General features: G+C 42.1%; 2 protein-coding genes, 1 long non-coding RNA gene and 1 other non-coding gene across 6 annotated transcripts in view; 3 read left to right on the forward strand and 1 right to left on the reverse strand.

Moving 5' to 3' along the window:
- LOC115072774 overlaps window positions 1-3,187 on the forward strand; it is a 5,863-nt gene extending 2,676 nt beyond the window's left edge. Inside the window, exon 2 of the mRNA XM_029570574.1 lies at window positions 2,245-3,187. Within this exon, the coding sequence (XP_029426434.1) occupies window positions 2,245-2,861 (617 nt within the window). The 3' untranslated portion in view covers window positions 2,862-3,187. The remainder of the gene's footprint in view (window positions 1-2,244) is intronic.
- Window positions 2,179-6,096, forward strand: Rpl6 (ribosomal protein L6). The gene is made up of 7 exons (XM_008847506.3): window positions 2,179-2,244; window positions 3,196-3,450; window positions 3,534-3,632; window positions 4,384-4,527; window positions 4,738-4,786; window positions 5,391-5,575; window positions 5,895-6,096. The coding sequence occupies exons 2-7, from the start codon at window positions 3,196-3,198 to the stop codon at window positions 6,045-6,047; spliced, it is 885 nt and encodes a 294-aa protein (XP_008845728.1). The 5' UTR covers window positions 2,179-2,244; the 3' UTR covers window positions 6,048-6,096.
- On the forward strand, window positions 2,716-2,851 carry LOC115072782. Its single transcript, XR_003851805.1, has one exon. It is a non-coding gene; the product is annotated as a small nucleolar RNA SNORA42/SNORA80 family (small nucleolar RNA).
- A 4,609-nt stretch (window positions 6,097-10,705) lies between the features above and the next one.
- Window positions 10,706-25,547, reverse strand: part of LOC103745562 — a 21,286-nt gene continuing 6,444 nt past the window's right edge. Inside the window, exons 3-5 of one of the 3 annotated variants that reach the window (XR_607763.2) lie at window positions 19,150-19,350; window positions 13,516-13,642; window positions 10,706-10,858 (exon numbers count right to left, since the gene is read on the reverse strand). This is a non-coding gene — a long non-coding RNA (uncharacterized LOC103745562). Of the gene's footprint in view, window positions 10,906-13,515; window positions 13,643-19,149; window positions 19,351-25,547 lie in introns of all 3 variants that reach the window. The other 2 variants (XR_607762.2, XR_003851803.1) reach the window with 2 other exon arrangements.

Raw genomic sequence — 25,547 nt, forward strand, 5'->3', positions numbered from 1 at the left:
TTGCTCGACTCGTCCCCACGGGGCTTTCTCAGTGGCTGGAGAGAGGGATGGAGAGGAGTGGGAGATACAGATAGGAAGGGAAGGTTTAAAATAGGGAGCGTAGAGAAAAATACAAAACCAGACCCCCCCCAGTAAGACAATTAGCACAACCATCAAGCACACACACCACACTGAATCACATTCGTGCGGACCAGTCCTTCTTTCACTCAGACGCATGCTGCACTCACCACTCTCACTTTCAGGATCCCCGAGACTTCTCGTGATTCTCCCAAATGGCGTCCACTCGGACTGCCTCAGAGTGATCAGCTCGATTTTTAACTCCTCGGGCACCAGATTTGATGGCAGGCTTCCTTCCTAGGGCCGAGACACTCGGACCCTAGGACCAGGGCTGGTTACCTGGACTTTTACCTAGGTGCCGGGACTCGAACCCAGACTTCCTCACTTGGGATTACTAACCTGAGACCAGACACGAGATGGCGACTCTCGCTTTATTCTGGATTTTACAGACATGAGGGAGCAACCCTCGAATTACACTGCCCTGTCCGGAGAAAAGAAACTCTGCCTCCATTCATCCTTTGTTCCCCCAGAAGCCCCCCCAAATCTGGGACGAGCCCCCAAAATGTTAGGGTCTGTGACTCGGTGGGTCTCTTCAGGAGAACAAATACACAGGTCTGGTTAGAGCAATCGACCCTGAGGCAATTTTAGGTAAAGATTATATAGGCTCCCACAACCATTACACAAAAGCTCGCGTTTATACAGCCAATAGCTTCAAAGCAAGCATTTCACAAACCAATAACTTTAAAACAAGAAAAATGTTACAACTCCCTTCAGGTGTCTCAATCGGGAAGAGATGGTTGGTATATGCCTGACACGGCTCTTTCCTGTTATCTTATGTAAGCATACATGTCTACATGACATGACACAGAACAGGTCAGGCTCCAGGGGGGCTGTAGCACTTGCCCCTATCTCCGGATGCCTGTGTCTCCAGTTGAGTTAATTGGTTACAAGCAGTAAATTCAACCAAACAGTAAATTCCTCTTTCCCTAACAAGAGAAAGAGAGAGAGACAGAGACAGAGAGACACAGAGAGAGAGAGACACGGAGAGAGACACAGAGAGGGAGATACTGACTCCCTGTAGCCTGGAACACAATATGTAGACCAGGCTGCCTTTGATCTCACAGAGATCCACCTACCTGTCTCCTCAGTGCTGGGATTAAAAGCATGACAGTAAATTCCTCTTTCCCTAACAAGAGAAAGAGAGAGAGACAGAGACAGAGAGACACAGAGAGAGAGAGACACGGAGAGAGACACAGAGAGGGAGATACTGACTCCCTGTAGCCTGGAACACAATATGTAGACCAGGCTGCCTTTGATCTCACAGAGATCCACCTACCTGTCTCCTCAGTGCTGGGATTAAAAGCATGTGTCAACATGCCTGGCTCAGAAAATGATTTTTAAAATTTATTATTTTTATTTCATATGTATGCGTATGTTGCCTACATGTAGGTAAGTGCACCTGTGTCGTTCAATGGCTGAGGACAGAAGAGGCTGTTGGATCCCTTGGAACCGGAGTTACGGACAGTTGTTAGCTGCCACGTGGGTGCTGGGATTCAAACCCAGGTCTTCTGCAAGAACAGTCAGTGTTCTTAACTGCTGAGCCATCTCTCCAGCCCTAAATGATTCTTAAAACAAAAACAAAACCTCAAAACTTTACTGGCCTTTCAAATGAAGCACTTTGCTGGGCTACATAATGAGACTTCTCACAAAGATTCACTAGTGTCTGTCTCTCCAGTGCTGGGATTAAAAGGTGTGAGCCACCATGTCCAGCCTTACCTTTACCTCTTAAAAAATTTTTTTAAGCTTATTTATATTTATTTCATGTGTATGAGCCGTTTTGCCTGCATGTGTCAAGTGCATCCTTGTAAGTGCACCCTTGTGTGCAATGCCCGTGGAGGCTACCCGAGGACCTCGGTTCCCGTGGAACTGGAATTCCACAGGGTTGGTAGCCGCCATTGAGTACTGGGAACCGAATCCCAGTCCTCTGCAAGAGCAGCCATCTCTCCCTCCAGTCCTCACCTTTACCTCTCAACAAAACTTTATTCAGGACTGGATGCATTAGCTACGATGTAGGAAAAACTACATTTACCATGATGCACCAGACAGGAAGGAAATGAGCGTAGACACCACCCGTCATTGCTTATAGACCGGAAACTAGAAGCTTAGCTCTCTTTCCCATCTTGCAAGGTAGGAATGGCGGGTCTTTCTGCTATACTCGGCTTCAGGACCCCAATCCTTCTCCATCCGAAGCCGGAGAACATTGGGTCGCCAGCCCTCGGCGCCGGCCGTGCCCGGGGTCACCCGACAGGCTTCCCGGGCGCTTTATTTCCTTTCCCGTGGGTTGGCGGGGAGCGAAGGGCGCGGGGAGCGGCGCCGGGGCTCGGGTGGTCGCGTTCTCAGAGGCGGGCGGTCGGGCCCTGCGGGCCGTCCCAGCAGGCTTTGAGGCTTCGGGACCGGAGCACTGTGCGTCCGACGCCGAAATGGCGGCTCCAGAACTCCGCCGAGCTCGCTCAGCCACGTTGAGCGTCCCTGCTGAAGCCAAAAGCAGCTTCTCTGTCTTCCCACCGCCCCACCGGAAGTCGGCTGGAAGTCGCGGTGCTGGGGAAAATGTTGGCAGTAGTACCCTAAGCCGATTTTACTTAGACGTTGAGAGCACATGCATGGGTTTGGATTTATGGCAGGCCCGTCACCCTGGGCCTCTCATAGTGTCCCATGCTAGAGCAACCTGCGGCTCCGAACCATTGCCTGGCCTCTGTGCCTGTAGGCTACCGGCACTGAAGTGGGTCGCACAATCAAAGGTTTAGGTTTAGAGCAGAGGCGGTGAAAATATGATTTCAGACCCCAACTTCCTTGCTGAGGAAACCACTAAAAAGGCTCTTCAATGTTCTGATTCACAAAATGGGAATAATAAAGTAATGATGTAGAGACTTTGAACCACTACGTTATCAGCAAAAACCTAATGCTGCAAAACGTTTACAAATTCATACTGAGGAGACAACTAAAAAGTTAGAAGTGTGGAATTTGGGAGAAACGCATGTGTCAGGCAGAAGGCTTGTGGGTGCCCAGCCCATTTATATGTATTTACGGTATTGGCTTGTCATTGATGGTTGGTGAAATTCCCTTATTTAACATCCATAGATGGCGGGTGAAAAGGCTGAGAAGCCTAATGCAAAGGAGAAGAAGCCTGCAGCCAAGAAGGCTGGTGATGGTGGCACTGCAGGTGGTGCAGGCAAGACTAAAAAGGGAGGCCCTATAGTCAAAAAGCTGAAGAAGGGGAAGCCTCACTGTAGCCGAAACCCTGTCCTGGTTAGAGGAATTGGCAGATACTCCCGGTCTGCTATGTATTCCAGAAAGGCTCTGTACAAAAGGAAGTACTCAGCTGCTAAATCCAAGGTAAGAAAGAAGGGGACTCACCAGTTCCGATGTCTAATCCTTGGTTGTGTGCCTCTGACCTCTTGGTGGGTTTATCTTTGTAGGTTGAAAAGAAAAAAAGAGAGAAGGTTCTTGCTACAGTCACAAAACCAGTTGGTGGGGACAAGAATGGTGGCAACCGTGTTGTTAAGCTTCGGAAAATGGTAAGATCTGGAGGAGGCCAGACTGGATTTTATAAACTTGAATGGTGTGGAGATGGTTTTCTTAGTGCTTGTGTAGGTTTCTGCCAGAAAATTGCTGGATGGGAAATCTCTGGGTACATTTCCTGCTTAACCCTTAAGTAAGTTGGGTTGCTTTGATGAGCTTTGCCTCTATGAGGTGGGCTTGAAAGTGAAGCTTGAAGCTGTATTAATAGAGTGGTTGGAAATGAGTTATTAGGCTGGGGGTGCAGCCCAGAGAGTGAGTGAATGAGTGAGTGTGTATGTGTTTACTTAGCATGTGTGAACCCTTCTGGGTTTTTCATCTCTAGCACTGCAAGAAGTGGAACCCAGTGAGTGTCTGCATATTGTTTACTCTTGTGCAATTTTCTTTGTGGATAAATGAAAGTAAATTGTACTGCTGTTACTGAAGGTCTAATGAGATAGTGTAGGGGTGGTATGCTTGTTTTTTTTTTTTGTGTTTGAGAAAGAGCCTCACATAGCCTGGGGGTGGCTTTGAACAGCCATTCTGCACTTGGCTGAAAAAACAAGTATTAGAGTTAGTTCCTTTTCTGGAGTAAAGCTTGTGTGGGAGCTGCTTCCTATGTTGTCTCTGGAGTTAACTTGTCTAGAGTTGCAAAGGAGCTTGTGTTCTCTGCTTGACACTCCTTGGTTTCCATTAAGTTTCCAATCAGTAAAGGCTGTGGCAAATGTCACTGAACTCAGCCCTACTGATCTGACCATGGACTGTCTCCAGCCTAGGTATTATCCTACTGAAGACGTGCCTCGAAAGCTGTTGAGCCATGGCAAAAAGCCCTTCAGTCAGCATGTGAGAAAGCTGCGCGCCAGCATCACCCCTGGGACTGTCCTGATCATCCTAACTGGGCGCCACAGGGGCAAGGTGAGCAGTGCACCCGCTATGCAGCCTTGCACAGAGGCCCCTCCTTTTATAAGCTTTCTTACAGTGGGTGTAGGATTACTTCGTCTCATGTGGTATGTGAGGAGTTGGTCCATGATAGAAAACAGCCCAGTCACCCACCTCATTTCAGGGAGGAGGGCGTTAATTCAGGAGTCTGATTTAATTGCAGTAAATTTTCTGTTTAACTTTCAGAGAGTGGTTTTCCTAAAGCAGCTGGCCAGTGGCTTGCTACTTGTGACTGGTAAGAAAAACCTCTGCCTTTTTGGTTTTGAGCAGGGCCTCATGTAGCATAAGTGTCAAAATTATAAGTACTCACCACGATACCTGGTGTAAATACTTGAGTTTTTATATTTTCTGAAACTTGAGGGATATATTGTGTTTTTGAAACAGTCTCACCATACATGTCCAGGCTACATGTGGCAGTCCCTCTGCTTCAAGCTTCCCTGGCCCAAGTATAGGAGGTACCCAGGGTGGCCAGAGGTATGACTCTCCTGGGGTCTGGAGTTATGGTTATGGGAGATTGTGAGCTGCCCAACATGGTTGCTAGGAATTGAACCCAGATCCTCTGGAAGAGCAATAAGTTCTTAACTACTGAGCCATCTTACCAGCCCCTAGTATGTGTTGAGGGTAAGGTACGCACACCAGAAATGCTCAGGAAAAGCCATTTGCTGCCAAGGCTTAAAACGTATATACACATGTCTGTATATACCTATATACCACCTGTCTAGAAGTTTCAGGGTTTTGTTTTGTCCCCAAGAAAGTCAACCTTTATAAACTTGCATAAAGTTGAGCTGTCATCTGGCCATCATTTATCTCACAGAGTTTGATTTTTTTTTTCCCCTCAGGACCTCTTTCCCTTAACCGAGTTCCTCTGCGTAGAACACACCAGAAATTTGTCATCGCCACCTCCACAAAAGTCGATATCAGCAACGTGAAAATCCCCCAGCACCTGAATGATGCTTACTTCAAGAAGAAGCAGCTACGGAAGCCCAGGCACCAGGAAGGCGAGATCTTCGACACAGAGAAAGAGGTGAGGCGATCCCTCCTGTTGTCCTTAGTATCACCTGAAGTTTTAGAGTCAGTAGTCCCTTGGGGAAGGGGCTAAAACTCAGGAGGATGCTCTGGGAATTGGCGCCATTATTTGGAAATTAACCTTAACTGTCCATGGTGTGTGTTAAGGTAGACAGGGACTATTTGATTGTTGAAGAGCATGTGGGACTGCTGAGGCTGTGTTAGAGTCAACTTCATACTCTAAATACAGACATGTGAATTAGAGTTGTTTCTTTCCTAGGGTGAGTAGCTTGGTACTACTGCCTGTTACTAAACGTTTCATTTTTCTCTTTATTTAGAAATACGAGATTACAGAGCAGCGCAAGGTTGATCAGAAAGCTGTGGACTCACAAATTTTGCCAAAGATCAAAGCTGTTCCTCAGCTCAAGGGCTACCTGAGATCTCTCTTTGCTCTGACAAATGGCATGTATCCTCACAAATTGGTGTTCTAAATTTCTTACCAAGAACCTAATTAAATAACTGATACGTTTGTGTCCCTTTTGTGATTGTAGTGTATAAGTAATTGCGTTGCGAGTATGTGTGCAGAGGCCAGTAGACAATTTTGTATGTGCATGTGTGCATGCATGCGTGTGCACGCGTAAGTACACTCGTGTACAATGCCTGAGGTCAGAAGGTTTCTGATCTCCTGGAACTGGTGTTAGCTACATTGTGGGTGCTGGAAATCAAACCCAGGTACTTTGGAAGAGTGGCTAGTGCTCTTAACCGCTCAGCCATCTCTCCAGCCCCTGACAATTGATAATGTCCTCTGTCCCTTTATTTTTTGAGAAGGGATCTCTGAATTTAAAGCTCAATTTCAAATAGGCTGGTGGGCCAGTGAGCTCCTGTCTTTGTCGCTGGTTACAGGCACATCAGCTTTACTGTAGGTGTGGTTTTTGCTTCTACTGTAGAGTGGTTGCAGGGAAGTGGCATCTGATGTAGGTCTTTTCACAACTTTAGTCTGGGTATATACAACTGGGTCATTCACTGTCTCTTTCCCCACCCTTAGCCAGAAGATGTGTGTACTGTGTATGCTGTTAAATACTTATGCTCATTGGTGATTCATGGTAGTGAATACCTGTAATCCCTGCACTTAAGAGGTAGAGGATCAGTTCAGGGTCATCTTCAGCTGATGGTGAGATGTAGGTCAGCCTGGGCTACGTGAGACCCAGGTCTTCTGCAAGAACCACCAGTGTTCTTAATCGCTGAGATCTCTCCAGCCCCAGGTTTACACATTTTAAATGGTAGGGAGTCCTAGATTACTCTAGAGGAGGGTGTGCCAGTTTACTGAAGATGGAATTCACTGTAAGGGAGACTTGGGTCACCTCATGGTTCTGCACTTGGCTCCTCGGGCTTCTGATGAAATTTCAGTTCCTGTCTTTTGTTATTTCTCACAGAACTGCTGTTTTGAGTTTTTAAGTATGATACCTGGGACTCATGGCTCAATAGTTTTTTTGTTACCTAGTATGTGTTAAATGTATCACTATTTTAAAACTCATCCAACTCACCCTTGAAAGACATTCATTTGAGTTTATTGGTGATCATGAATAAAGGCACAGTAAACATAGTTTGTATGGGACATATTTTTTGTTTCGGGGAGGATTTCAGTATTGGCTTGGTTTCTGAAAAAGTGCCATTAATTGTAGTTATCACCTCCTGCTCTGTGTATTGCTGGGGGTGAAACCAAGGGTCTCCCAAGAGCTAAGTAAACATGCTACTGTTGAGCCTAACCCTTTGTCCATTGGATGGACTTTTTTGAGACAGGGTCTCCCTGTAGTGGACCAGGCTGGCCCCTCCAGAACTCACATAGAGATCACCTGCCTCTGCCTCCCAGTGTTGGAATTAAAGGCCTGCCTCACCACGCCCTGCTGGGTGCACATTTTTGTTGGCATTTTTTTTAGGGTTAGCCTGGAACTCAGTACCAGATGATCTCATTCATACTTTGGATCTTCCTGGCTTCACCTGTCTGGATCACAAAGACCAGTTATGCCTGCATGCCAGGGGAGCACTACCAACTGAGTTGCATCCTCATCCTTATGCTTGTTTAGACTGCTGCTGCCTAGCCTCAGAAAGCCTAAGTCCTAGAGTAGCAGGCATGCCCCCAAGGCCTCCTGAGTGCTAAGATTATAGGTGTGTACCATCACAGCCCCAAGTGGATTTTTAAAATTACTGTGGAGATTAGGCTGCCCTTGAATTCAGATCTGCCTCCCAAGGCAGAGGTGGGTAGAGAGGGAATGAGAAGCAAAGAGAATGGGATCCACACAGGCACAAGAAGATGAGGGCTATGATACCTGTGGTGTCAGGGAAAAGTTGCCACATGTTTGAGGAAGGACGAGGCTAGGAACAAAGCAGTAACTTCTCGGTAAACATGTTCTATATACTGCATGAACACTGTCCATCAGAAACAAGTCAAAACAACAGGTGGAAGGCAGAGACTGGTAAAACACAGATCAGGGCCAGCCTGATCTACATAGCAAGTTTAGGCTGGCTGGGTAGACCCTGTCTCAGAAGACCAAAAATTTTCTTTAAAAGGGCATAAATGTATAATTTAAAAAATATATTTTGAGGGGGCTGGAGAGATGGCTTAGCCTTTAAGAGCACTGGTTGTTTTTGCAGAAGACCCAGATTCAAATCCCAGCACCCACATGGCAGCTAACAACTGTTCGTAACTCCAGTCCCAGGGGATCCTACAGCCTCTTCTGATCTCATTGCACGATACGGGTGCACTTGCCTATATGCAGGCAATACACATACACATTAAAAAAAAAAATTGGGGTGGGGGGGCAGGTGTGGTGACATATGCCTTTAGTCCTAGCACTTGGGAGGCAGAAGCAGCTCCATAGTGTTCCAGGGGAGAAGACTGTTAGTGTGATATTAACCTAGGGGTTTGTGGGGCTCCCTAGGAAACCAGAAATAGCTTGATAACCATGCTATATTTTGGGAAGGTCACTCTGGAATCTAGGTTAGGAAATGGGGGAACCAGAAATATACTAAGGTGGACAGCAGCATTATTTACCATAACTAAAAGCTTGACTGAACCTGTGTTTACCACTGGATGAAGAAAATGTGGCACATCTATACAATGGAGTGCTGTTCATCCTTGAACTGGGAATTGGTTCATTCACAAATACAGAGATGAATTTCAAGAACATGAAGCTAAGTGCTATAATTAGAGAATGACAAATAACTGCATGATCCCACTTAGATGTGGAATCCAATAAAGGTGAACTAGCAAAAAAAAATTATGGTCACCAGAAGCTGGGCAGAGGGGGAGGAAATGAAGGTTTGTTAATCATGGGCACAGAATTTCATTATAGAAGGAATAGGACATCTGCTCAGTTTGATAGTTGTATGTTTGAAATGGAGTCTTATTCTAACCCAGGCTGGGCTTGAACTCATGATCCTCTTTCCTCAGCCTTCCAAGTGCTGGGGTTACAGGCCTACACTATCATGCTCAGCTAAACTTGATTTATTTTTTGTCTTTTTGAGACAGGGTCTCCTTGTAGCTTCAGCTATCCTAGAACTCAATATATAGACCAGGCTGGCTTCGAACTCATAAAGCTCCACCTACCTCTGCCTTCCAAGTGCTAGGATTAAAGGTGTGCACCACCACTCCCAGCTGATTAATTTTATTTTTAAAAATTTTTCTTTTTAAATATTTTTAAATATTTGAAAAATATTTTTATTATTAAAGGCGTGGTGGCGCACGCGTTTAATCCCAGCACTTGGGAGGCAGCCGCAGGCGGGTCTCTGTGAGGTCAAAGGCCGCTTGGTCTACATAGTGAGTGCCAGGACAGCTGGGGCTACAGGGAGACCCTGTCTCAAAAAGACCAAAAAAACAAAAATTTTTTTATTTTCTGTGTAGGAGTTTATTGCCTGCATGTACCTAAGTGCACCTGTGCCCAACGATATCAGAAAAGGGTGTCAAGATTCCCTGGATCTGAGTTACAGACAGTTGTTAGCTGCCATGTGGCTGTTGGGAACTAAACCCAGGTCCTCTGCAAGAGTAGCCAGTGCTCTTAACTCCTGTGCCATCTCCAGCTCCTATTCATTTATTTTTGACATAGCATGTAGTCTAGTCTGGCTTCAAACTCAGTATGTAGCTCATGCTGGCCTTGAACTCCTGATCCTCCTACCGCTGCCTCCTGAGTGCTGAGACTGCAGACCATGTGCCACCATGCCCAGTTTATGTGGTGTTGAGAATTGAACCTAGGACTTCATGCATGTCAGGCAAGCACTCTACCATTTGAACTACATTCTTAGGCCACCCTCCCTTTTTTAAAAAAGGAATGTCCTGGGCTGGAGATATGGCTCAGCGGTTAAGAGTACTAGTTGTTCTTGCAGAAGACCCAGGTTCGAATCCCAGCACCCACATGGCAGCTAACAACTGTAACTCCAGTCCCATGGGATCTGACAGTCTCTTCTGACCTCCATGGGTATTGCATGACGGGCATTGCATGACACGGGTGCACTTACCTACATGCAGGGAATACACACATACACATAAAATTTTAAAAAAATTTTTTACTGAATTTTTGTGCATTTCATGCAGAACATCTTAATCATCTTTATACCCCCTACCTCCCATACCCACCCCCACTGGAATGCATACATTCTGTCATTTGTGTTAAGGCCGATCATGTCAAGTTAGTAACCCCAGATGTTCCTCAGTGCAAGTTCGTCCACTGAGATCTAGTCAGCCTATTTAGACTCCTTCTCTTTAAAAAGATCATCTCTTCCTCACCCAGCAGTAATCAGTTGCCAGTAATTCTTCGACAAAGATTGGGACCTGCTGTCTATTTCCATAGTTCTGTGCTGGGTTTCTGTCTGCTTGAATTTGCATGGATCTTGTGCATGCTGACACCATTGCTGTAGGTTCATATGAGAAGGGTTCCAGGAGCCTGTAGGACTATTTGCATGTGGTCATGCACTTCCTCCTTGGCTTTACAATCTTTCTGCCCCCTCTTCCGCAATGGTTCCTGAACCCCAAGTGGGTGAATTTTAATATAGGAGTACCGTCCAAGGACCCATATTCAATAGGCTCTTATTCTCTATATTTTGGTCATTTGTGACCTTTTGTGGTCCTGGCCCTCTGTTGGATGAGGACGCTTCATTGATGAGAATGGAAATATGCATTAGTGTTTTCTTCATTCCTTGTTCTATGTTCTCTGAGTCTTAAGTATAGAGTTTGCATTGCAGATGTGCCATGGGCAGTTCGGTGACAGTCTCTGTGTGTGGCCCATCATGGAACTCTAATAATTGCTGTCTGTTGAAAAAGAAGCTTCTTTGATGGGTGGTGACTGGGATACTTGTCTGTAAATTTAAGGATCCATACTTTGCACTCAGACTCTTGATCTTTGCCCCATTGTGTCTGACTGACCTTTTTATTTTTCCTTTCTTTTTATTATTATTTTGGTTTTTTGAAACAGAGACTCACTATATAGCCCTAGCTGGCTAGGAACTCACTGTGTAGACCAGGCTAACCTGGCACTTACAGAGATCTGCCTGCCCTCTGCCTCTCTAAACACTTCTTTAGAAATAGCTTCAAAAAGAATTGTCTCAAAAAGACCAAAAACTAAAATAAAAAATAAAATAATAAAATTTAAAAATTAAATTATGTGATTTTTACTTTGATTTCATCAATTTCAAAAACATGCCACATACATTAGTTAGCTACATATGCATATAGTCTTACTGCTGTAGAATAACTCCCCACATTCAGGAACCATCTGTTTAACTTTTACAGAAGGATAGTAATAGTCCAGTGATGGAGCCTCTCTTGCTGTGTAGATAAGGTCCAAGGTTTTTTTTTTTTTTTGGTCTTTTTGAGACACAGTCTCCCTGTAGCTCCAGTTGTCCTGGAACTCACTATGTAGACCAGGCTGGCCTTGAACTCAGAGATCTGCATGCCTCTGCTTCCCAAGTGCTAGGATTAAAGGCGTGTGCCACTACGCCTGGCTTAGTTTTTAATTTCCAATTAAGCAACAATTTTAATGAAGGGAAAACACAAAAATTTACCTGGAAATCAACTTATTGTATCGTCTTTCATAAGCTGCACTGATAGCCAATGATACCACAAAGGAACAATCTGATACTATTGTCTGTTAATAAGAATAATACATTAAGCCGGGAGTGGTGGCACATGCCTTTAATCCGAGCACTCCGGAGGCAGAGGCAGGCAGATCTCTGTGAGTTCAAGGCCAGCCTGGTCGACATAGTGAGTTCCAGGTCAACTGGGGTTACAGGGAGACCGTGTCTCAAAAAAACCAAAAAAAAAAAAAAAAAGAATACATTAGTACATTCTTTAATTCATATAATTTCAACATTCAAAAAATTTATTACTTTTATTTTATGTGTATGAGTGTTTTGCCTTGATATATGTAAATACACCATGTGAATACAATGCCCACAAAGACCAGAAGAAAGTGTTGTATCCCCTGGAACTGGCATTACGGACAGTTGTTAGCTGCCATGTGGGTGCTGGGAACTGAACCTGGGTCCTCTGGAAGAGCAAGTGTTCTTAAGCGCTGAGCCAACTCTCCAGCCCCCATATAATTTCAACATTTGCACAACATTTATGCATTGTACCTACTACTTGAGCTTTTATGTTTAATATTTTCTCAATTTTTGTTCCAATAGGAAAATAGAAATGTTATTCTGTTAACTCACACATTCAAACAAATTCTAGAAAAAATAGAGTATTTCAATGAAGTTAGTTGAGAATCACTTGTGTTTTCTTGTACATGGATTTCAATATGTGTATGGTGTATACCTATTAGGGTATGTGGAGTACATGATGTAGGTGCACATGCATGTGGAGGTCAACATTGGATATCTTTCTTCAATCACTCTCAACCTTTGACTTTTTGAGACATGGTCTTTCATTGAACCTGAACTGAATGAAGCTCACAGATCTGGGTAGTGAGCTTCAGAGATCATCTACCTGTCTCTGTCCTTCCATTTCTGTGGTCACAGGAGTGTGCTTCTGTCACACTGTTTTTGTTTTTCTTTATGGGGATCTTGGGGATGTGAACTCGGGTTCCCATGCTTATGTAGATAGCACTTTACTGACTAAGCCCCCAATAATGGATATTATCTATTTATTTATTTATTATTTATTTTTATTTTATGTGTATGTGTGCATTGCCTGCATGTTGGTAAGTGCACCTGTGTCATGCAATGCCCACACTGGTCAGAAGAGGCTGTCAGATCCCCTGGGACTGAAGTTACAGACAGATGTTAGCTGCCATGTGGGTGCTGGGATTTGAACCCAGGTCTTCTGAAAGAAAAACCAGTGTTCTTAACCGCTGAGCCATCTCTCCAGCCCCATAATTAGATACTTAAATAATTATCTTTTGTACTTATTTTCTTGTCAAAAGTGAAATTCAGTTCTCGTTTCTTAGCTACAAAAACAGAAATCTGTAACTGGGACTAGGGCTGTAACTTAGTGGAAGTGACTGCCTCGCATGCATGAGGCCCTATGTTCAATTCCTACCTAGTATTTAAAAGAAAATCTATGATTGCTCAAAAGTTTCTCATACAGTTTTCTCAATGTTAAAAATGTATAGAGTGAACTGGGCATGGTGGCCCACACCTGAAATCCTAGTTACTTAGGAGGCTGATGCAAGAAGATCTTGAGCTCAAGGCCAGCTTGGGCAACATAGCAAGATATCATCTCAGAAGGAAAAAAAAAAATTTGTTTTGGAGAAAGAATCTTGCTTTGTAGTCCAGGCTGGCCTCAAACTCTATGTAGCCCACACAGGCCTTCCACCTGGAGTGCTGAAATTCCAAGTATGTGCTACCAAATTGAGCTGAAAACAATTTTTTTAAATGTTTAGAACGAATAATTTTTGTAATTATACTCATGCATCTGAATATATACAATCTAAGGAAAAAAAATCAAACCTGTATGTAAATATTTACCTGTTTTATACTAAAACTGGATACAGTGTATATCATTGTAGGATTGTTGATGAGGTCTTCTGGCCGTACCCATTTGCAAAACACAGTTTTTTGTTTAGGCGATAATGGCAGCTTGCCCCATCTATCGCTGAGGAAACAATGCAAATTACAAAAATAGATCAGTTTTAGACGATAACTTGAAGCCAGAATGAAACTTTCTTTTTGACATAGAGATCATACACCTATACTTTTGTCTTCCCAAAGTAACTCTGGTAAAATCTGTCTATTTACATTTGAACTTGAATCCAATCAACCCGAGTATCCTCCCCAATTAAAGGCAGAAGAGAGCATAAATTCATTTTTATTTACTTTAAAAGTATAGTTGAAAAGTTTAACTTTAGCATAAAGCACGGATTCATTTTAACAACTATAATATTAATATCTTTTGCATAAATATTTGAGTAAATCTCTAAACACTTCTTTAGAATTAGTTTCCTGAAGTGAAATCATCAGAAGTATAATTCTTTTGACATATACAACCAAATTGTGATCTATAATTTTAGTCTTTAATAAAATGAGTACTATTCTAGCGCTCTTCCCTTGTTAAACAGGGCTGCTAAATAACAAGCTCCATTCTAACAGCTTCTTAGTTCACTAACTCATCAAATCACCACAGTTACACCATGGAATGGACATGCTCTATTACTTGCCTCATTTTATACAGTTGATGAAATAGAGAAAGACTTAACTCATCCAGCAGCACACAGAATCTCAAACTGAAGTCTGCCTATTAGGGTCTGGAGAGATGGTTCAGCAGTTGAAAGTACACAAAGCTCTCACAGAAGATATGAGTTCAGTTCCCAGCACCCACATTGAGTGGCTCACAACTACCTGTAACTCCAGCTCGAGGGAAGCTGACTCTCTGTTCTGGCCTTGGCAGGCACTATACTCACATGTAGTGATTCACACACACACACACATAATTAAACATAAAAATACCATCTTAAAAGTTTGCCTATTAAATCTATGCACCTAACATCAAAGTCATAAAACTTTTAAATTCCTTAGAACCCTATCCGTTACTAGAACCACCGAAATGGCTGCCTAAGTGAAAAAAAGGGGTTGATAATTTAGTGGCTTTCTGACACTTAATTCTGGGCCATTTAAGAAAAGCAGAACATTGGAAAATGAAAAGCAATTTTCTTATTCTTTATGGAGCTTTTCATTGTATAGAACATTCAAACTTTTCCTGATAATAAATATCACCTGCTCACTGAAGATATTTTGAAAAAACAAACTTAAACCATATAGTTTTGCTGTCTAAAGTTAATCACTGTGGGCATTTAACCGTATTTCTTTTTCCATGCATTTATAATTAAAAATTAATTTGAATGTTACATGCACAATTTCATATTGCGTTGTTTCTATATTATGAGTATCTTTCCTACTTTTAAAAGACTTACTTTGAGAAACAGCATTTGATTGTATGGATGTCCCATGACTGAATCATTCTCAAACCCCTGGATATTTAGTTCTGAAATCTTTACCATAACAGAAACTTGGATAAATGATCTTACTACATACATTTTGTTTTTTTTTGGGGGGGTGGGGGTGGTTAAGAAAGGTCCTCCCTGTATCTCCAGCTGGTCTGCAACTAGCTGTGTAGACCAGGCTGGCCTTGAACTCACAGAGATCTGACTGCCTCAGCCTTCCAAGGGCCTGGCACTATATACAAATTTGCATACTGATTTCCTTAGGATAACTAGAAATTATGAGTCCTAAATCAAACAATATTTTTAAGCCTCTGCCACTGTCCTAGCACTTTTTTTTTTTTTTTTTTGGTTTTTTTGGTCTTTTTGGTTTTTTTGGGATCCTTGTAGCCCCAGCTGGCCTGGAACTCACTCTGCAGACCAGGCTGGCCTCAAACTCACAGAGATCTGCCTGCCTCTGCCTCTGGACTGCTGGGATTAAAGGTGTGCACCACCATGCCTGCTAATAACACTTTCTTTAACTGGATCTTAGTAAGGAAAGATGTTGACATTTTATCACACTTTTCTATTGCTTTCTGGCTTGTAGTTCTATTGTGATCCAGTCAGGAATTGAACAAATGTTTACACAGTACTTACTCTGTGCCAGGTGTTATACTAAGCACTATGACTGGGCCAAAAGCTCCATAGGAGCCCACAACTAGGCAAATTAAAACAAATGTGCAACTGCTACATTCCGGTGCTATATTACATAGACAGCTTCGTATTCACATCTTTATCAGGATAATTTTTCCTCCTCTGTCCCATACATACTCCTTTCTTCAACCAGTTTGTATATAAAATTTAACTTCAGGGCTGGAGAGATGGGTCAACAGTTAAGAACACTGGTTGTTCTTGCAGAAGACCCGGGTTCGAATCCCAGAACCCACACTGCAGCTAACAACTGTCGGTAACTCCAGGCCCAGGGGATCCGACAGCCTCCTCTGACCTCTGCGGGCACTGCACGACACGGGTGCACTTACCTACATGCAGGCAATACACGAATACACATAAAATAAAAAAATTTAAAAAATTAATTTCAAGCTGTGAATTCAATTGAATTTCAGAGTTTGGGAAAATTTTTAAATGATCTTGAAAGTAAAATTACTACAGTGCTTACTTAACAAAAAGGCATTGGATAACCAAAACGTTCCCTCAGATCAACACTCATGAAAGGAACATATTCTATACCATTTTTCTTTCCTTCCTTCCTTCCTTCCTTCCTTCCTTCCTTCTTCCTTCCTTCCTTCCTTCCTTCCTTCCTTCCTTTCTTTCTTTTTTCATCTTTTTGAGACAGGGTCGCCCTGTAGCCCCAGCTGACCTGGAACTCGCTATCTAGACCAGGCTGGCCTCCAACTCACAGAGATCTGCCTGCCTCTGCCTCCGGAGAGCTGGGATTAAAGGTGCGCACCACCATACCCGGCCTATACCATTTATTTTAGAATCCAAATTTTCAAGTCTATCTTAATCACTAATCCTCAACGCTAAAATGTAAATGACAGTAACTTCTCCATCTTTTGGTTGGTATCAAAGGTAAAATTCAAATGACAAAGTATGGTGCTGTATTAAGCGGACAACATCACGTTGCTTGGCTCTTTAGACATTTCTGATAAAACAAATACCAGAAAATAACTGCTGTAATTCAATCCAATTTAATAAGACATTCTTTTAAAATTAACATCCTGGGCTTAGGATGCAGCTCAGTGGCAGAGCGTTTGCCTAGCATGTGCAAAGCCCAAGGTTCAACCCTCAGCACAAAATAATAAATAAATAAATAAAAATTTAAGGTGTGAAAAAATTCAGTGTCATAGGATATGACTCATAAATGTTGACCTAAGTATTGGTTATGATAACAGATGGAAAAGCAGTCACAAAATTACAACAAAACTGTAGTCTTAAGATAGGGCTTTGTGTCCAAAGAAGGATACAAAGCCAATTCTATCCTAAGTCCAAAGGAGCAAATAATTAACTTCGTTATCTGGGGGATTTCAAAAGATGACATACAATTGTTTTCTGGATAGAATGCGGAATGGGTAGTGGAGGAGGAAGTACTACAGGTATCTGCTATGACTTGTTGACAAATTCAAGAAGTGAGGTTAGTAGTGGCTTTGCCTGTTTTATGTACATTAACAATTTCCTTTAATTTTTTTCTTTTATTCAGACAGAGCTTCACTATGTAGCACAGAGTATCCGGCTGGTGACAAACTCAAAATCTCTTATCAGCTTCCTGAGTGCTGGAATTGTGGGCGTACTCTGCCATGCTTTATAGCTATTTTGTACTCATACGTCACTTTTTTTTTTTTAAATTGAGAGTAGTCCCGGAGCAACTTCATAATCTAGTATTTTGGTACTAATAATCAGTGAATTTGAAGATGAATGCAGGCACAGTGGACACAGTGACTGTTGGGATGTGTACCCTCATTTTCACTTGAAGGACAGATGCATTCTGAGGGTAGAAATACAGAGATGCTTTGTTAAGAGCACAGAATTTCAAATGTTATACAGAAGGCAATATACAAATACCAGGCAGTAAAAATGATAATTTCTCATTAATTTAGTGTGCCTCAGCTTTAAAATGACCCTTTTCTTGTTCTGCTTTGTACTGTGTTTGTTCACAGGCAGTTTTTCCTAGGCAAAGGGAACCAAGCTAATAGGAGCAGAATTAAAATCTGCAGCAGGAAAGAAAGGCGCTAGGAGGAAGTCCTTTCAGCCCAATTTCAGGAAAATTAAAAACAAACACCTACATGACTTCTCAAACTCAAGAACAGTCACCTCCTAGTGAGATTTATCCTCTCTCAACTGATTCAGAAGACAACCAAGGACTTCTACATTCTTGTGGGTTTGTTACTGTTGTTTTTTGAGGCAGGGTCTCACTATATAGCCCAGACTAGTCTTGATACTGAACTTGTGATCCTCCTACCTCGAGTGGTGGGATGACAGGCATGTGCCATGTCCAGCTTATGTTTTGCATTTTTCTTTTTTTTTGGTCTTTTTGAGACAGGATCTCCGTGTAGCCCCAGCTATCCTGGAACTCACTATGTAGACCAGGCTGGCCTTGAACTCACAGAGATTGCCTGTCTCTGCCTCCCGAGTGCTGGGATTAAAGGCGTGTGCCACCATGCATTTTTAATATCCCCTGAGGCTGCTTTCAGATACTCTAAGCTATCTATATAGACCAGGGGTCTGAGAACATTTTCTATAAAGATCCAGGTGATAGTTTAGGTTTCACAATGAGGTCTCTGTCACACATTCAGTTTTCATTTTCTTTCTTTTTTTTTTAAAAAAAAACCTCTTATAAAGAGAAAAACTATTCATAGCTCCAGACTTTTGTTTGCTGGCTATTTCAAAGTCTTTCCCCAGTGAGGCTGTGGTCTCAAAGGTACACAGAGTACTAACAGTTTGCCTTCATTCTGTTGTGCTCCTTTATCTTCAGGGCTCAAACCTGGAGAATTCCAAGATTACAAGAAAAACCCATCTAGAAAAAAATGTTAATACTAAAATATATTGGAACCAACAGATTTTATTCTTCAAGCTGTAATTATATAATTCAGTCAAATATTAGCACAACATATTACCACAAAGTTCTGAACACAATTCAGAATGAAATAACCTGCACTGGTTATTGTTAGGGTTCCAATAGCAGCCCCCCTCTCCCCAACAGGGACCTACAGACTTTGGAGCCTGGAAAAGGGAACTTAGCTGATAAGCACCTTGACCTTTGAGGTCAAGAAGGACAAACTCTGCTGAGAAGCAGCCTGCCTTTCCTCTGACCTCCAAAGATAAGATAAGCAGAGTTCCTCTTATCTTAAGAGGAAAAAGAAGACACTTCCACACCCTAATCCTACCTGCTTCCCCCTCCCTGATTTCTCCCCCAAACATTCCCCCCTTCCATACCCTAAAACCCCCATATGTAAAGTCCCAGCTCACAACCCATGAGCTGACATCTTTCCCTTCCCGAGGGAAAGGTGCCCCGTGCAAAATAAATCTGTGTCCCACTGAGAATTCCATCTGTGCCTCGGTGCCTTCATCCATCCGCTCATGCTCTCCATCCACGCTGCTCGCTCCCACCCATTCTCTACCTATCAGTTATGTTCAAACATTTTCATTGCAGTGAATCATAAGGATTTACCTGAGCACTTCTATTTCTTCTGCTGTGTATCTCTGTCCTTGCACATCACATGACTGTGGATTTATAAATGCCTGAGGCTCCTCAAGGAAGGAATCAGGTCCTAGAGGAAAATGTGTTCTCACAGGAGGAGTGTCCGTTTTAATATTTGTTGACTTGACTTTGCAAAATGGCTTTGTCTAGGGCTCACTCAATGCTTCTGCTCTAAAACAGAAGCACAGAAAAACTCTAGTTTTTCTTCTTATATTTAGGCTTTTTTGTTTGTTTTCGAGACAGGATCTCACGCACAGGCTGGCCTCAAACTTGCTATATAGTGCCAAGTCTGGCCTTGAATTCCTGATCCTCCTGCCTCCACCTCCCAAGTATTTTATGTAAGTTTATAGGAAACAAAATTACTTTAAGAGTTAATCAAGGGGCTGGAGAGATAGCTCAGGGGTTAAGAGTACTGGCTGCTCTTGCAGAGGACTTTGAATCCAAGCATGCACATGGTAGCTAACAACCTCCTGTAACTCCAGTTTCGGGGGGTTTGATGCCCTCTTCTGGCTTCCCAGACATTGTACAACACTTGCATGCATGCAGGCAATACAGACATACACATAGAATAAAAATAAAATTTAAAAGGTTTTTTTTAAAAGTTCATCACCTGGGCGTGGTGGCACACGCCTTTAGTCCCAGCACTAAGAAAGCAGAGGCAGGAGGGTCTCTCTTAGTTCAAGGCCAGCCTAATCTACAGAGCAAGTTCCAGGCAACCTGGGGCCCCAGCTCCTGTCTCAAAAAGATCAAAAAAAAAAAAAAAAAATGGCTCAGGAAGTTCATCAAGCACTCTACTGGAAAACCAGTTCAAGTTCATAAACTCCTTACATACAGTCAAGATTTCTCTATGTATGCTAATCCCAAGGGTAGGGTTAATATTTCTGCAAATAATATTCTAAACGAACATTTATGGTATGTTAGAAATCATGCAAGGTAAGGGGCATATAATGATGCATAAGCCTACCTTAAGGTTTTGTAGGGAAACATACCATGGCACCAAAATGACTGATGCCAAGATGAAAGTATTTCAGGCAAATGAATGCAGAAAAGGAATGACGTCCCTAATGATAAGGAAGAGAGGATGGGTCCAGGGAAGGCTGGTCAGACCTACTGCTTGGGTCACAGAGGTTCATCTGCAGCATGGCGAAGCACACACAGAATGAGCAGAAGGATCAAACAGCGAAGGGAGCTGAGGTCACTTCAAAAGATGTGAAAGTACAGATGAGAAGCAGCAGGAGATGAGATGACAAGAAGGCAGGATTCAGTCACAGAAGCCTTGTAGATATTTGAGGGAATTTCGACTGTTCTGTTGAAGAACCAATAAGCTAAAAAGAGAAGCTCTTAACACAAGTTCCACATGAGTTCCAGCGGTCTTGTAACACTTTGAAATTATATACCAAAAAACCTTTGTGTATATTTGCCTACAAAGAAAATCCTTAATCTTCAACAGATCCTGAAAGGAGCCCATAACTGCTACCCCACCCTGCCCACCTTTGCTTAGGATGGACTCAGGAATACTGCATAGATTACTTACACAAATAATAAAAATCAGCCAGGATTCTAACTAGAAGAAATCAGGATGGAGAAGACAACTATGTCAGGTGAAGGTGGTAATCACTACACTCCAGAAACTGGAGAAAGCAACTATGTGTTGAGTGTTTTACCTTCATTAATTTGAGTACAGAAAATGTTAGTTGATGATGCAAAGGAAGAATGAGCCAGCCATACCTCAATAAAAAACAGCTGGGGAGGGGTGGAGACATCTAGATGGAGCTTCAATAGAAGGTAATTAAAAATTAAAACTTCAAGCTCTAGGAATAAATGTAATTTCTACCCCTTTCCTTTATCTACAACACTCTTTCAAGAGTCATAATTCTCTCAGGCAAATTCACTCTTTCAACAAATACCTACTCAACACATGTATATTGGGCACCCTGCTAGGTACTTAATTAAGAACTCAATAAAATGGGCAAAATGCTGTCTTCATAAGCTTACATTTAGGGGATGAAGGCTGGATGCAACGTAGACATCAACAGCAAATAAACTGGTTTTTCCTACACCTTACAAAGGAGTAAGAGCAATGAAAAAGAAAATTTAAATAAATATAATCAAAGAGGTAGGGGAGACTTGATGCTTAGGGAAGGCCTTGGAAAAGTGACACAAGCTTGAGATGAAGGTCACACATCTGATGTGATTTGGGAATGCATGTGCATTCTCAATGTCTATTTTTTTTTTTTTTTTTTTGGTTTTTTTGAGAAAGGGTCTTCCTGTAGCCCCAGCTGTCCTGGAGCTCACTATGTAGACCAAGCTGGGCTTGAACTCACAGAGATCCACCTGCCTCTGCCTTGAGAGTGCTGGGATTAAAGGCGTGCGCCACCACACCCGGCTCAATGTCAATTTTTTATAGTCACTCTGGAGGTCTTTCTGAAAGATTTCCTTTGGAAGTATAATATTACACAGCATAAAGGAGGTCGCCCATTTCAAATACCACAGTCGGGGGCTGCAAATATAGCTTAGTGCTTGAATGTTTGATTAATATGCACAAAACCTTGGGTTCGGGGCTGGAGAGATGGCTCAGCGGTTAAGAGCACTGACTGCTCTTGCAGAGGACCCAGATTCAATTCCCAGCACCCACATGGTGGCTATGAACTGTCCTTAACTCCAGTTCCAGGGGAAACCCAAGCCCTCTCCTGACCTCCGTAGCATTGCATGACATGGGTGTGCTCACATACATGCAGGCAATAGACTCATACACAAAAAATAAAAATAACAAATATTTTTTTAAAAAACAAAAAAAACCTTGGGCTCAAGCCCCAAGACCCCTCCCCACACCCCATCACAGTAATATCACGGTTATAAAACAAATCAAGTATCGGGGTTGTTTCCTCTATATATAGCAAACACTAAAAATACTTCTTGAATGCTAGATGGGCTATTTCTTCAGTTCAAAGCAAGGAACTACAGAGGAAGTAAATTTACTCAGGCAGAGAGGTAGATTTCTAAATCTCAGCTTAACAAGGAATTTTTGGACCTCTACCACACATTAAGATAAATCTGTTACATAAAAAACAACATAATTCATGCTATCCACTGTTAAGAATTTGAGTGACAAAACTCAACTATCTAGCACCTGTTGGGCCAAGTGTTTCAATTTATTTTGCAGAGTCTCATTAGCAGTTTCATAAGACTTAAGAGAAAGAGACAGACATTCTAAAGCATAATTCTTTATTTAATCTATATTTGTATACAAAAATTACAACATACATTTCACTTCTTGAAACTATGAGTAAATAAAGACATTTTATTTTTGTCGTTAAAGGTTATCATTTAAAGAACATGTTGAGTATTTTTCACTGGGGTGAACCTTAGACAAGTGCTAATCAGACCATAAATGCACAAACACGGTAGCATGGTAGGGTAAACGGCAGGAACCTGAGGAGACCAGCACTTACATGTGTTCTTAGGGATAAAGAGAAATCAGGGTAGATGGTTTTTCTGAACCTAATACCCTGCCCAAAGTTGGCATGAGAAAGATAACCTCTGTGCCTCATCTTCCTGTCAAATGCACTGCTCCTAAGTACTAGATGCTCTGAGAAGCTAAGAGTGTCAGCTAGAAGGTCTCATCAGGGAGCAGTAAGCCACACAGCACACGGGTTTTACATTGCAAGCTAATAAAGGTCTCCCAAACAATTACCTTATTTTTTTACTATATGACATTAAAAAAAAAGTTTACACTAAACTCATAGATTTGTGATGATGAATTCTTTCAACAGTAATTTCAGTTATTAAAGTATACACAGTTGGGGCTGGAGAGATGTCTCAGCAGACGACCCAGGTTCAGTTCCCAGCACCCACTTGCCGACAGACAATTGCTCCAGTTCCAGGGGATCCAATGCCTCTTCTGGCCTCTGGAGGGCAATGCATGTATGTGGTACACTTACATACTGTCCTGAGGTGGATTTGGATCAGTCCTGAGGGTCAGAACTGTCCAATATTGCTCGTCGGGAGAGCCAGGACAGGCACATACGGACAGAAGAGATTCCACACGAGTGAGAGGTTGCAAGTACAATATATTTCACACAACAAGCCCAAAATACATTCACAAACAACACAAACACTCAAGGGGAGAAGCAGGAGGAACTGAACCAATGTTCAGAGCTCCTAGATCTTAGGGAGTACCTCAGGGCCAGAGACCAACGTCCCAGTCCTTAGGTGAGAGCATAAAGGAACTGAGAACTAGGACTGCTATGTTGCTGCTAGAATTAGAATTATAAAATGGTGTGGTCACTAGAACCTGAATGTTCACCGCATCGTTCACAATAGACAAAAGGTGGAGAAAACCCAAATACCTACCAGCCGATGAATGAGTAAACCCAATGTGGTGTATGAATACAATGGACTATCATTCAGTCACAAAAAGAGTAGAGTACTAGTACAACCTAACATGAACAAGCCTTACAAACATTACACCAGGGGAAAAGAAGCCAACGACAACAGGACCGGATGGTTCATTCACATGAAATACCCAGAACCAGATTTCATTCACATGAAATACCCAGAACCAGAAACCTAGAGTCAGAAAGTCAGATAACCAGTTGCTCAGGGGCAGGGTCTGGAGGAATGGGGAGCAGCAACTGCTAAAAGTAAGGAGGGTTTGGGGTTTTTTTGAGTGGTAAAATGTTCTCAAATCAAACAGTGGTGATGGACACACAATTCTAAGAATGCACTTTTAAAAAACGTGGATTATACACTTTAGAAACGTGAACTCCACATATGTGAATTACATCTCAAAGCCTGTTATTTTAAATAAGTAGACATTCTGTTAATTTCTTAAGGTATATGCTAAATTTTAACCATTTTTAACTACCTCTTTTGACTAATCCCATTCATAAAACGAAGGCCTAAAGCTCAAACATATTAAACTATAAGGGTTTCTTGGCTTTGTATTGACATTGGGGCTGGATAATCCTTTGCTGTGGAGGAATGTCCTGTATTTTATAGAATTTATGGCAATACCCAAGGCCTTTGATCAATTGGATTCCAGGAGCATACGTCCCCTCTACCCAGGAGTGTGAAAATCAAAACCCTTTCCAGACATTTCTCAACTGTCTGTCCACTGGGGGTGGGGTAAAGCTACTTCCCATTGAAAACTAATTTAATCTAAGGCTTCATGGCTACAAGTAGAAGGGTAGAGTATCAACTTAGATCTTTTAATTCCAAGTCCTTAAAATTTTTTTTGACATCCTATTCATTTTGGAAAGAGGGGTTCATGTGTTATGGCACTCATACAGAGGCCACAGGACAACTAGCAGGAGCTGGTTCTCTCCTTCTACCATGTAAGTTTTGGAGATTAAACTCAGACCCTCAGGCTTAGCAATTAGTGTCCTTCCCCGCTAAGCAATCTTACCAGTCCTGATTCCAAGTCTTGATCTCTTTATTACATTGGTCAATTTCAAATTGTTACTTTCCCCCCATTTAGAAGTCAATGTATTCCTCAAGAATTTATAAACAGGCTGTTGTGAAAAACTGAGGTTCTATTTTCTTTTTCTTTTCATTTTTTTTGAGACAGGGTCTCATGTAGCTCAGGCTGGCCTCAAATTCTCTAGGTAGCCAAATATGATCTTGAACTTCTAATCCACCTCCACCATGCTAGGATTACAGGTATGTGCCACCACATACAGTTTATGTGATGTAGGGATCAAGCCTAGGTCGTCACATCTGGGGCAGGCACTCTACCAACTAAGCTACATCTTCAGTCTTAATTTTTATTATTTACTTATTGGACTTTTGTGATAGAGTCCCACTATATAGCCTAAATTGGCCTTAAATTTATAATACTCCTGTAAATAGCTGGGATTATAGGCATACTTTACCACAGCTGGCTAAAACTGGGGTTCTGAACAAGATTTTCTTTTTATTTGAAAAAGGCTTTTTTATGCTTAATACAGAAACTCCTGAATTCTGTACAAATTACACACACATCTATTGAATAAACGAGGCAAAATATTGGTGAAATAAGTAAGGTATCATCTGCTTTAAAAATCTTTTCCAATTCCCATCTCATTGGCAAGTCTACCTAAGAGATTACTGCTCTCCTGTACCTGATAATCAGATTCATGAGAGTAAGTTTTAGAATTTACTTCCCTGAGTAAAATGCAATTTGTTTTTGTTTTTACTGTGGTCTCAAACTTACAGACTCAAGTGATCTTTCTGCCTTAGCCTACTGAGTACTAGGACTATAGGCAAATATCACCACACCAATTCAAAGGTAATTTTTATTATTTATTTTTATTTTATTTTATTTTATTTTTTGTCTTTTTGAGATACAACATGTATACACAGACCCCCCCATGCCATGGCACATGTGT

This window comes from Nannospalax galili, unplaced genomic scaffold (assembly GCF_000622305.1).
Source record: "Nannospalax galili isolate Female #2095 unplaced genomic scaffold, S.galili_v1.0 scaffold120, whole genome shotgun sequence".
Lineage (NCBI taxonomy): Eukaryota > Metazoa > Chordata > Mammalia > Rodentia > Spalacidae > Nannospalax > Nannospalax galili.

Excerpts from the sequence above, each read along its gene's own strand:
- Rpl6 (XM_008847506.3), top strand. The coding sequence starts at position 3,196 with ATGGCGGGTGAAAAGGCTGAGAAGCCTAATGCAAAGGAGAAGAAGCCT. Across the intron at positions 4,528-4,737 it reads CTGGGCGCCACAGGGGCAAG|AGAGTGGTTTTCCTAAAGCA; the intron begins GTGAGCAGTGCA and ends TTTAACTTTCAG. Across the intron at positions 4,787-5,390 it reads TGGCTTGCTACTTGTGACTG|GACCTCTTTCCCTTAACCGA; the intron begins GTAAGAAAAACC and ends TTTTCCCCTCAG.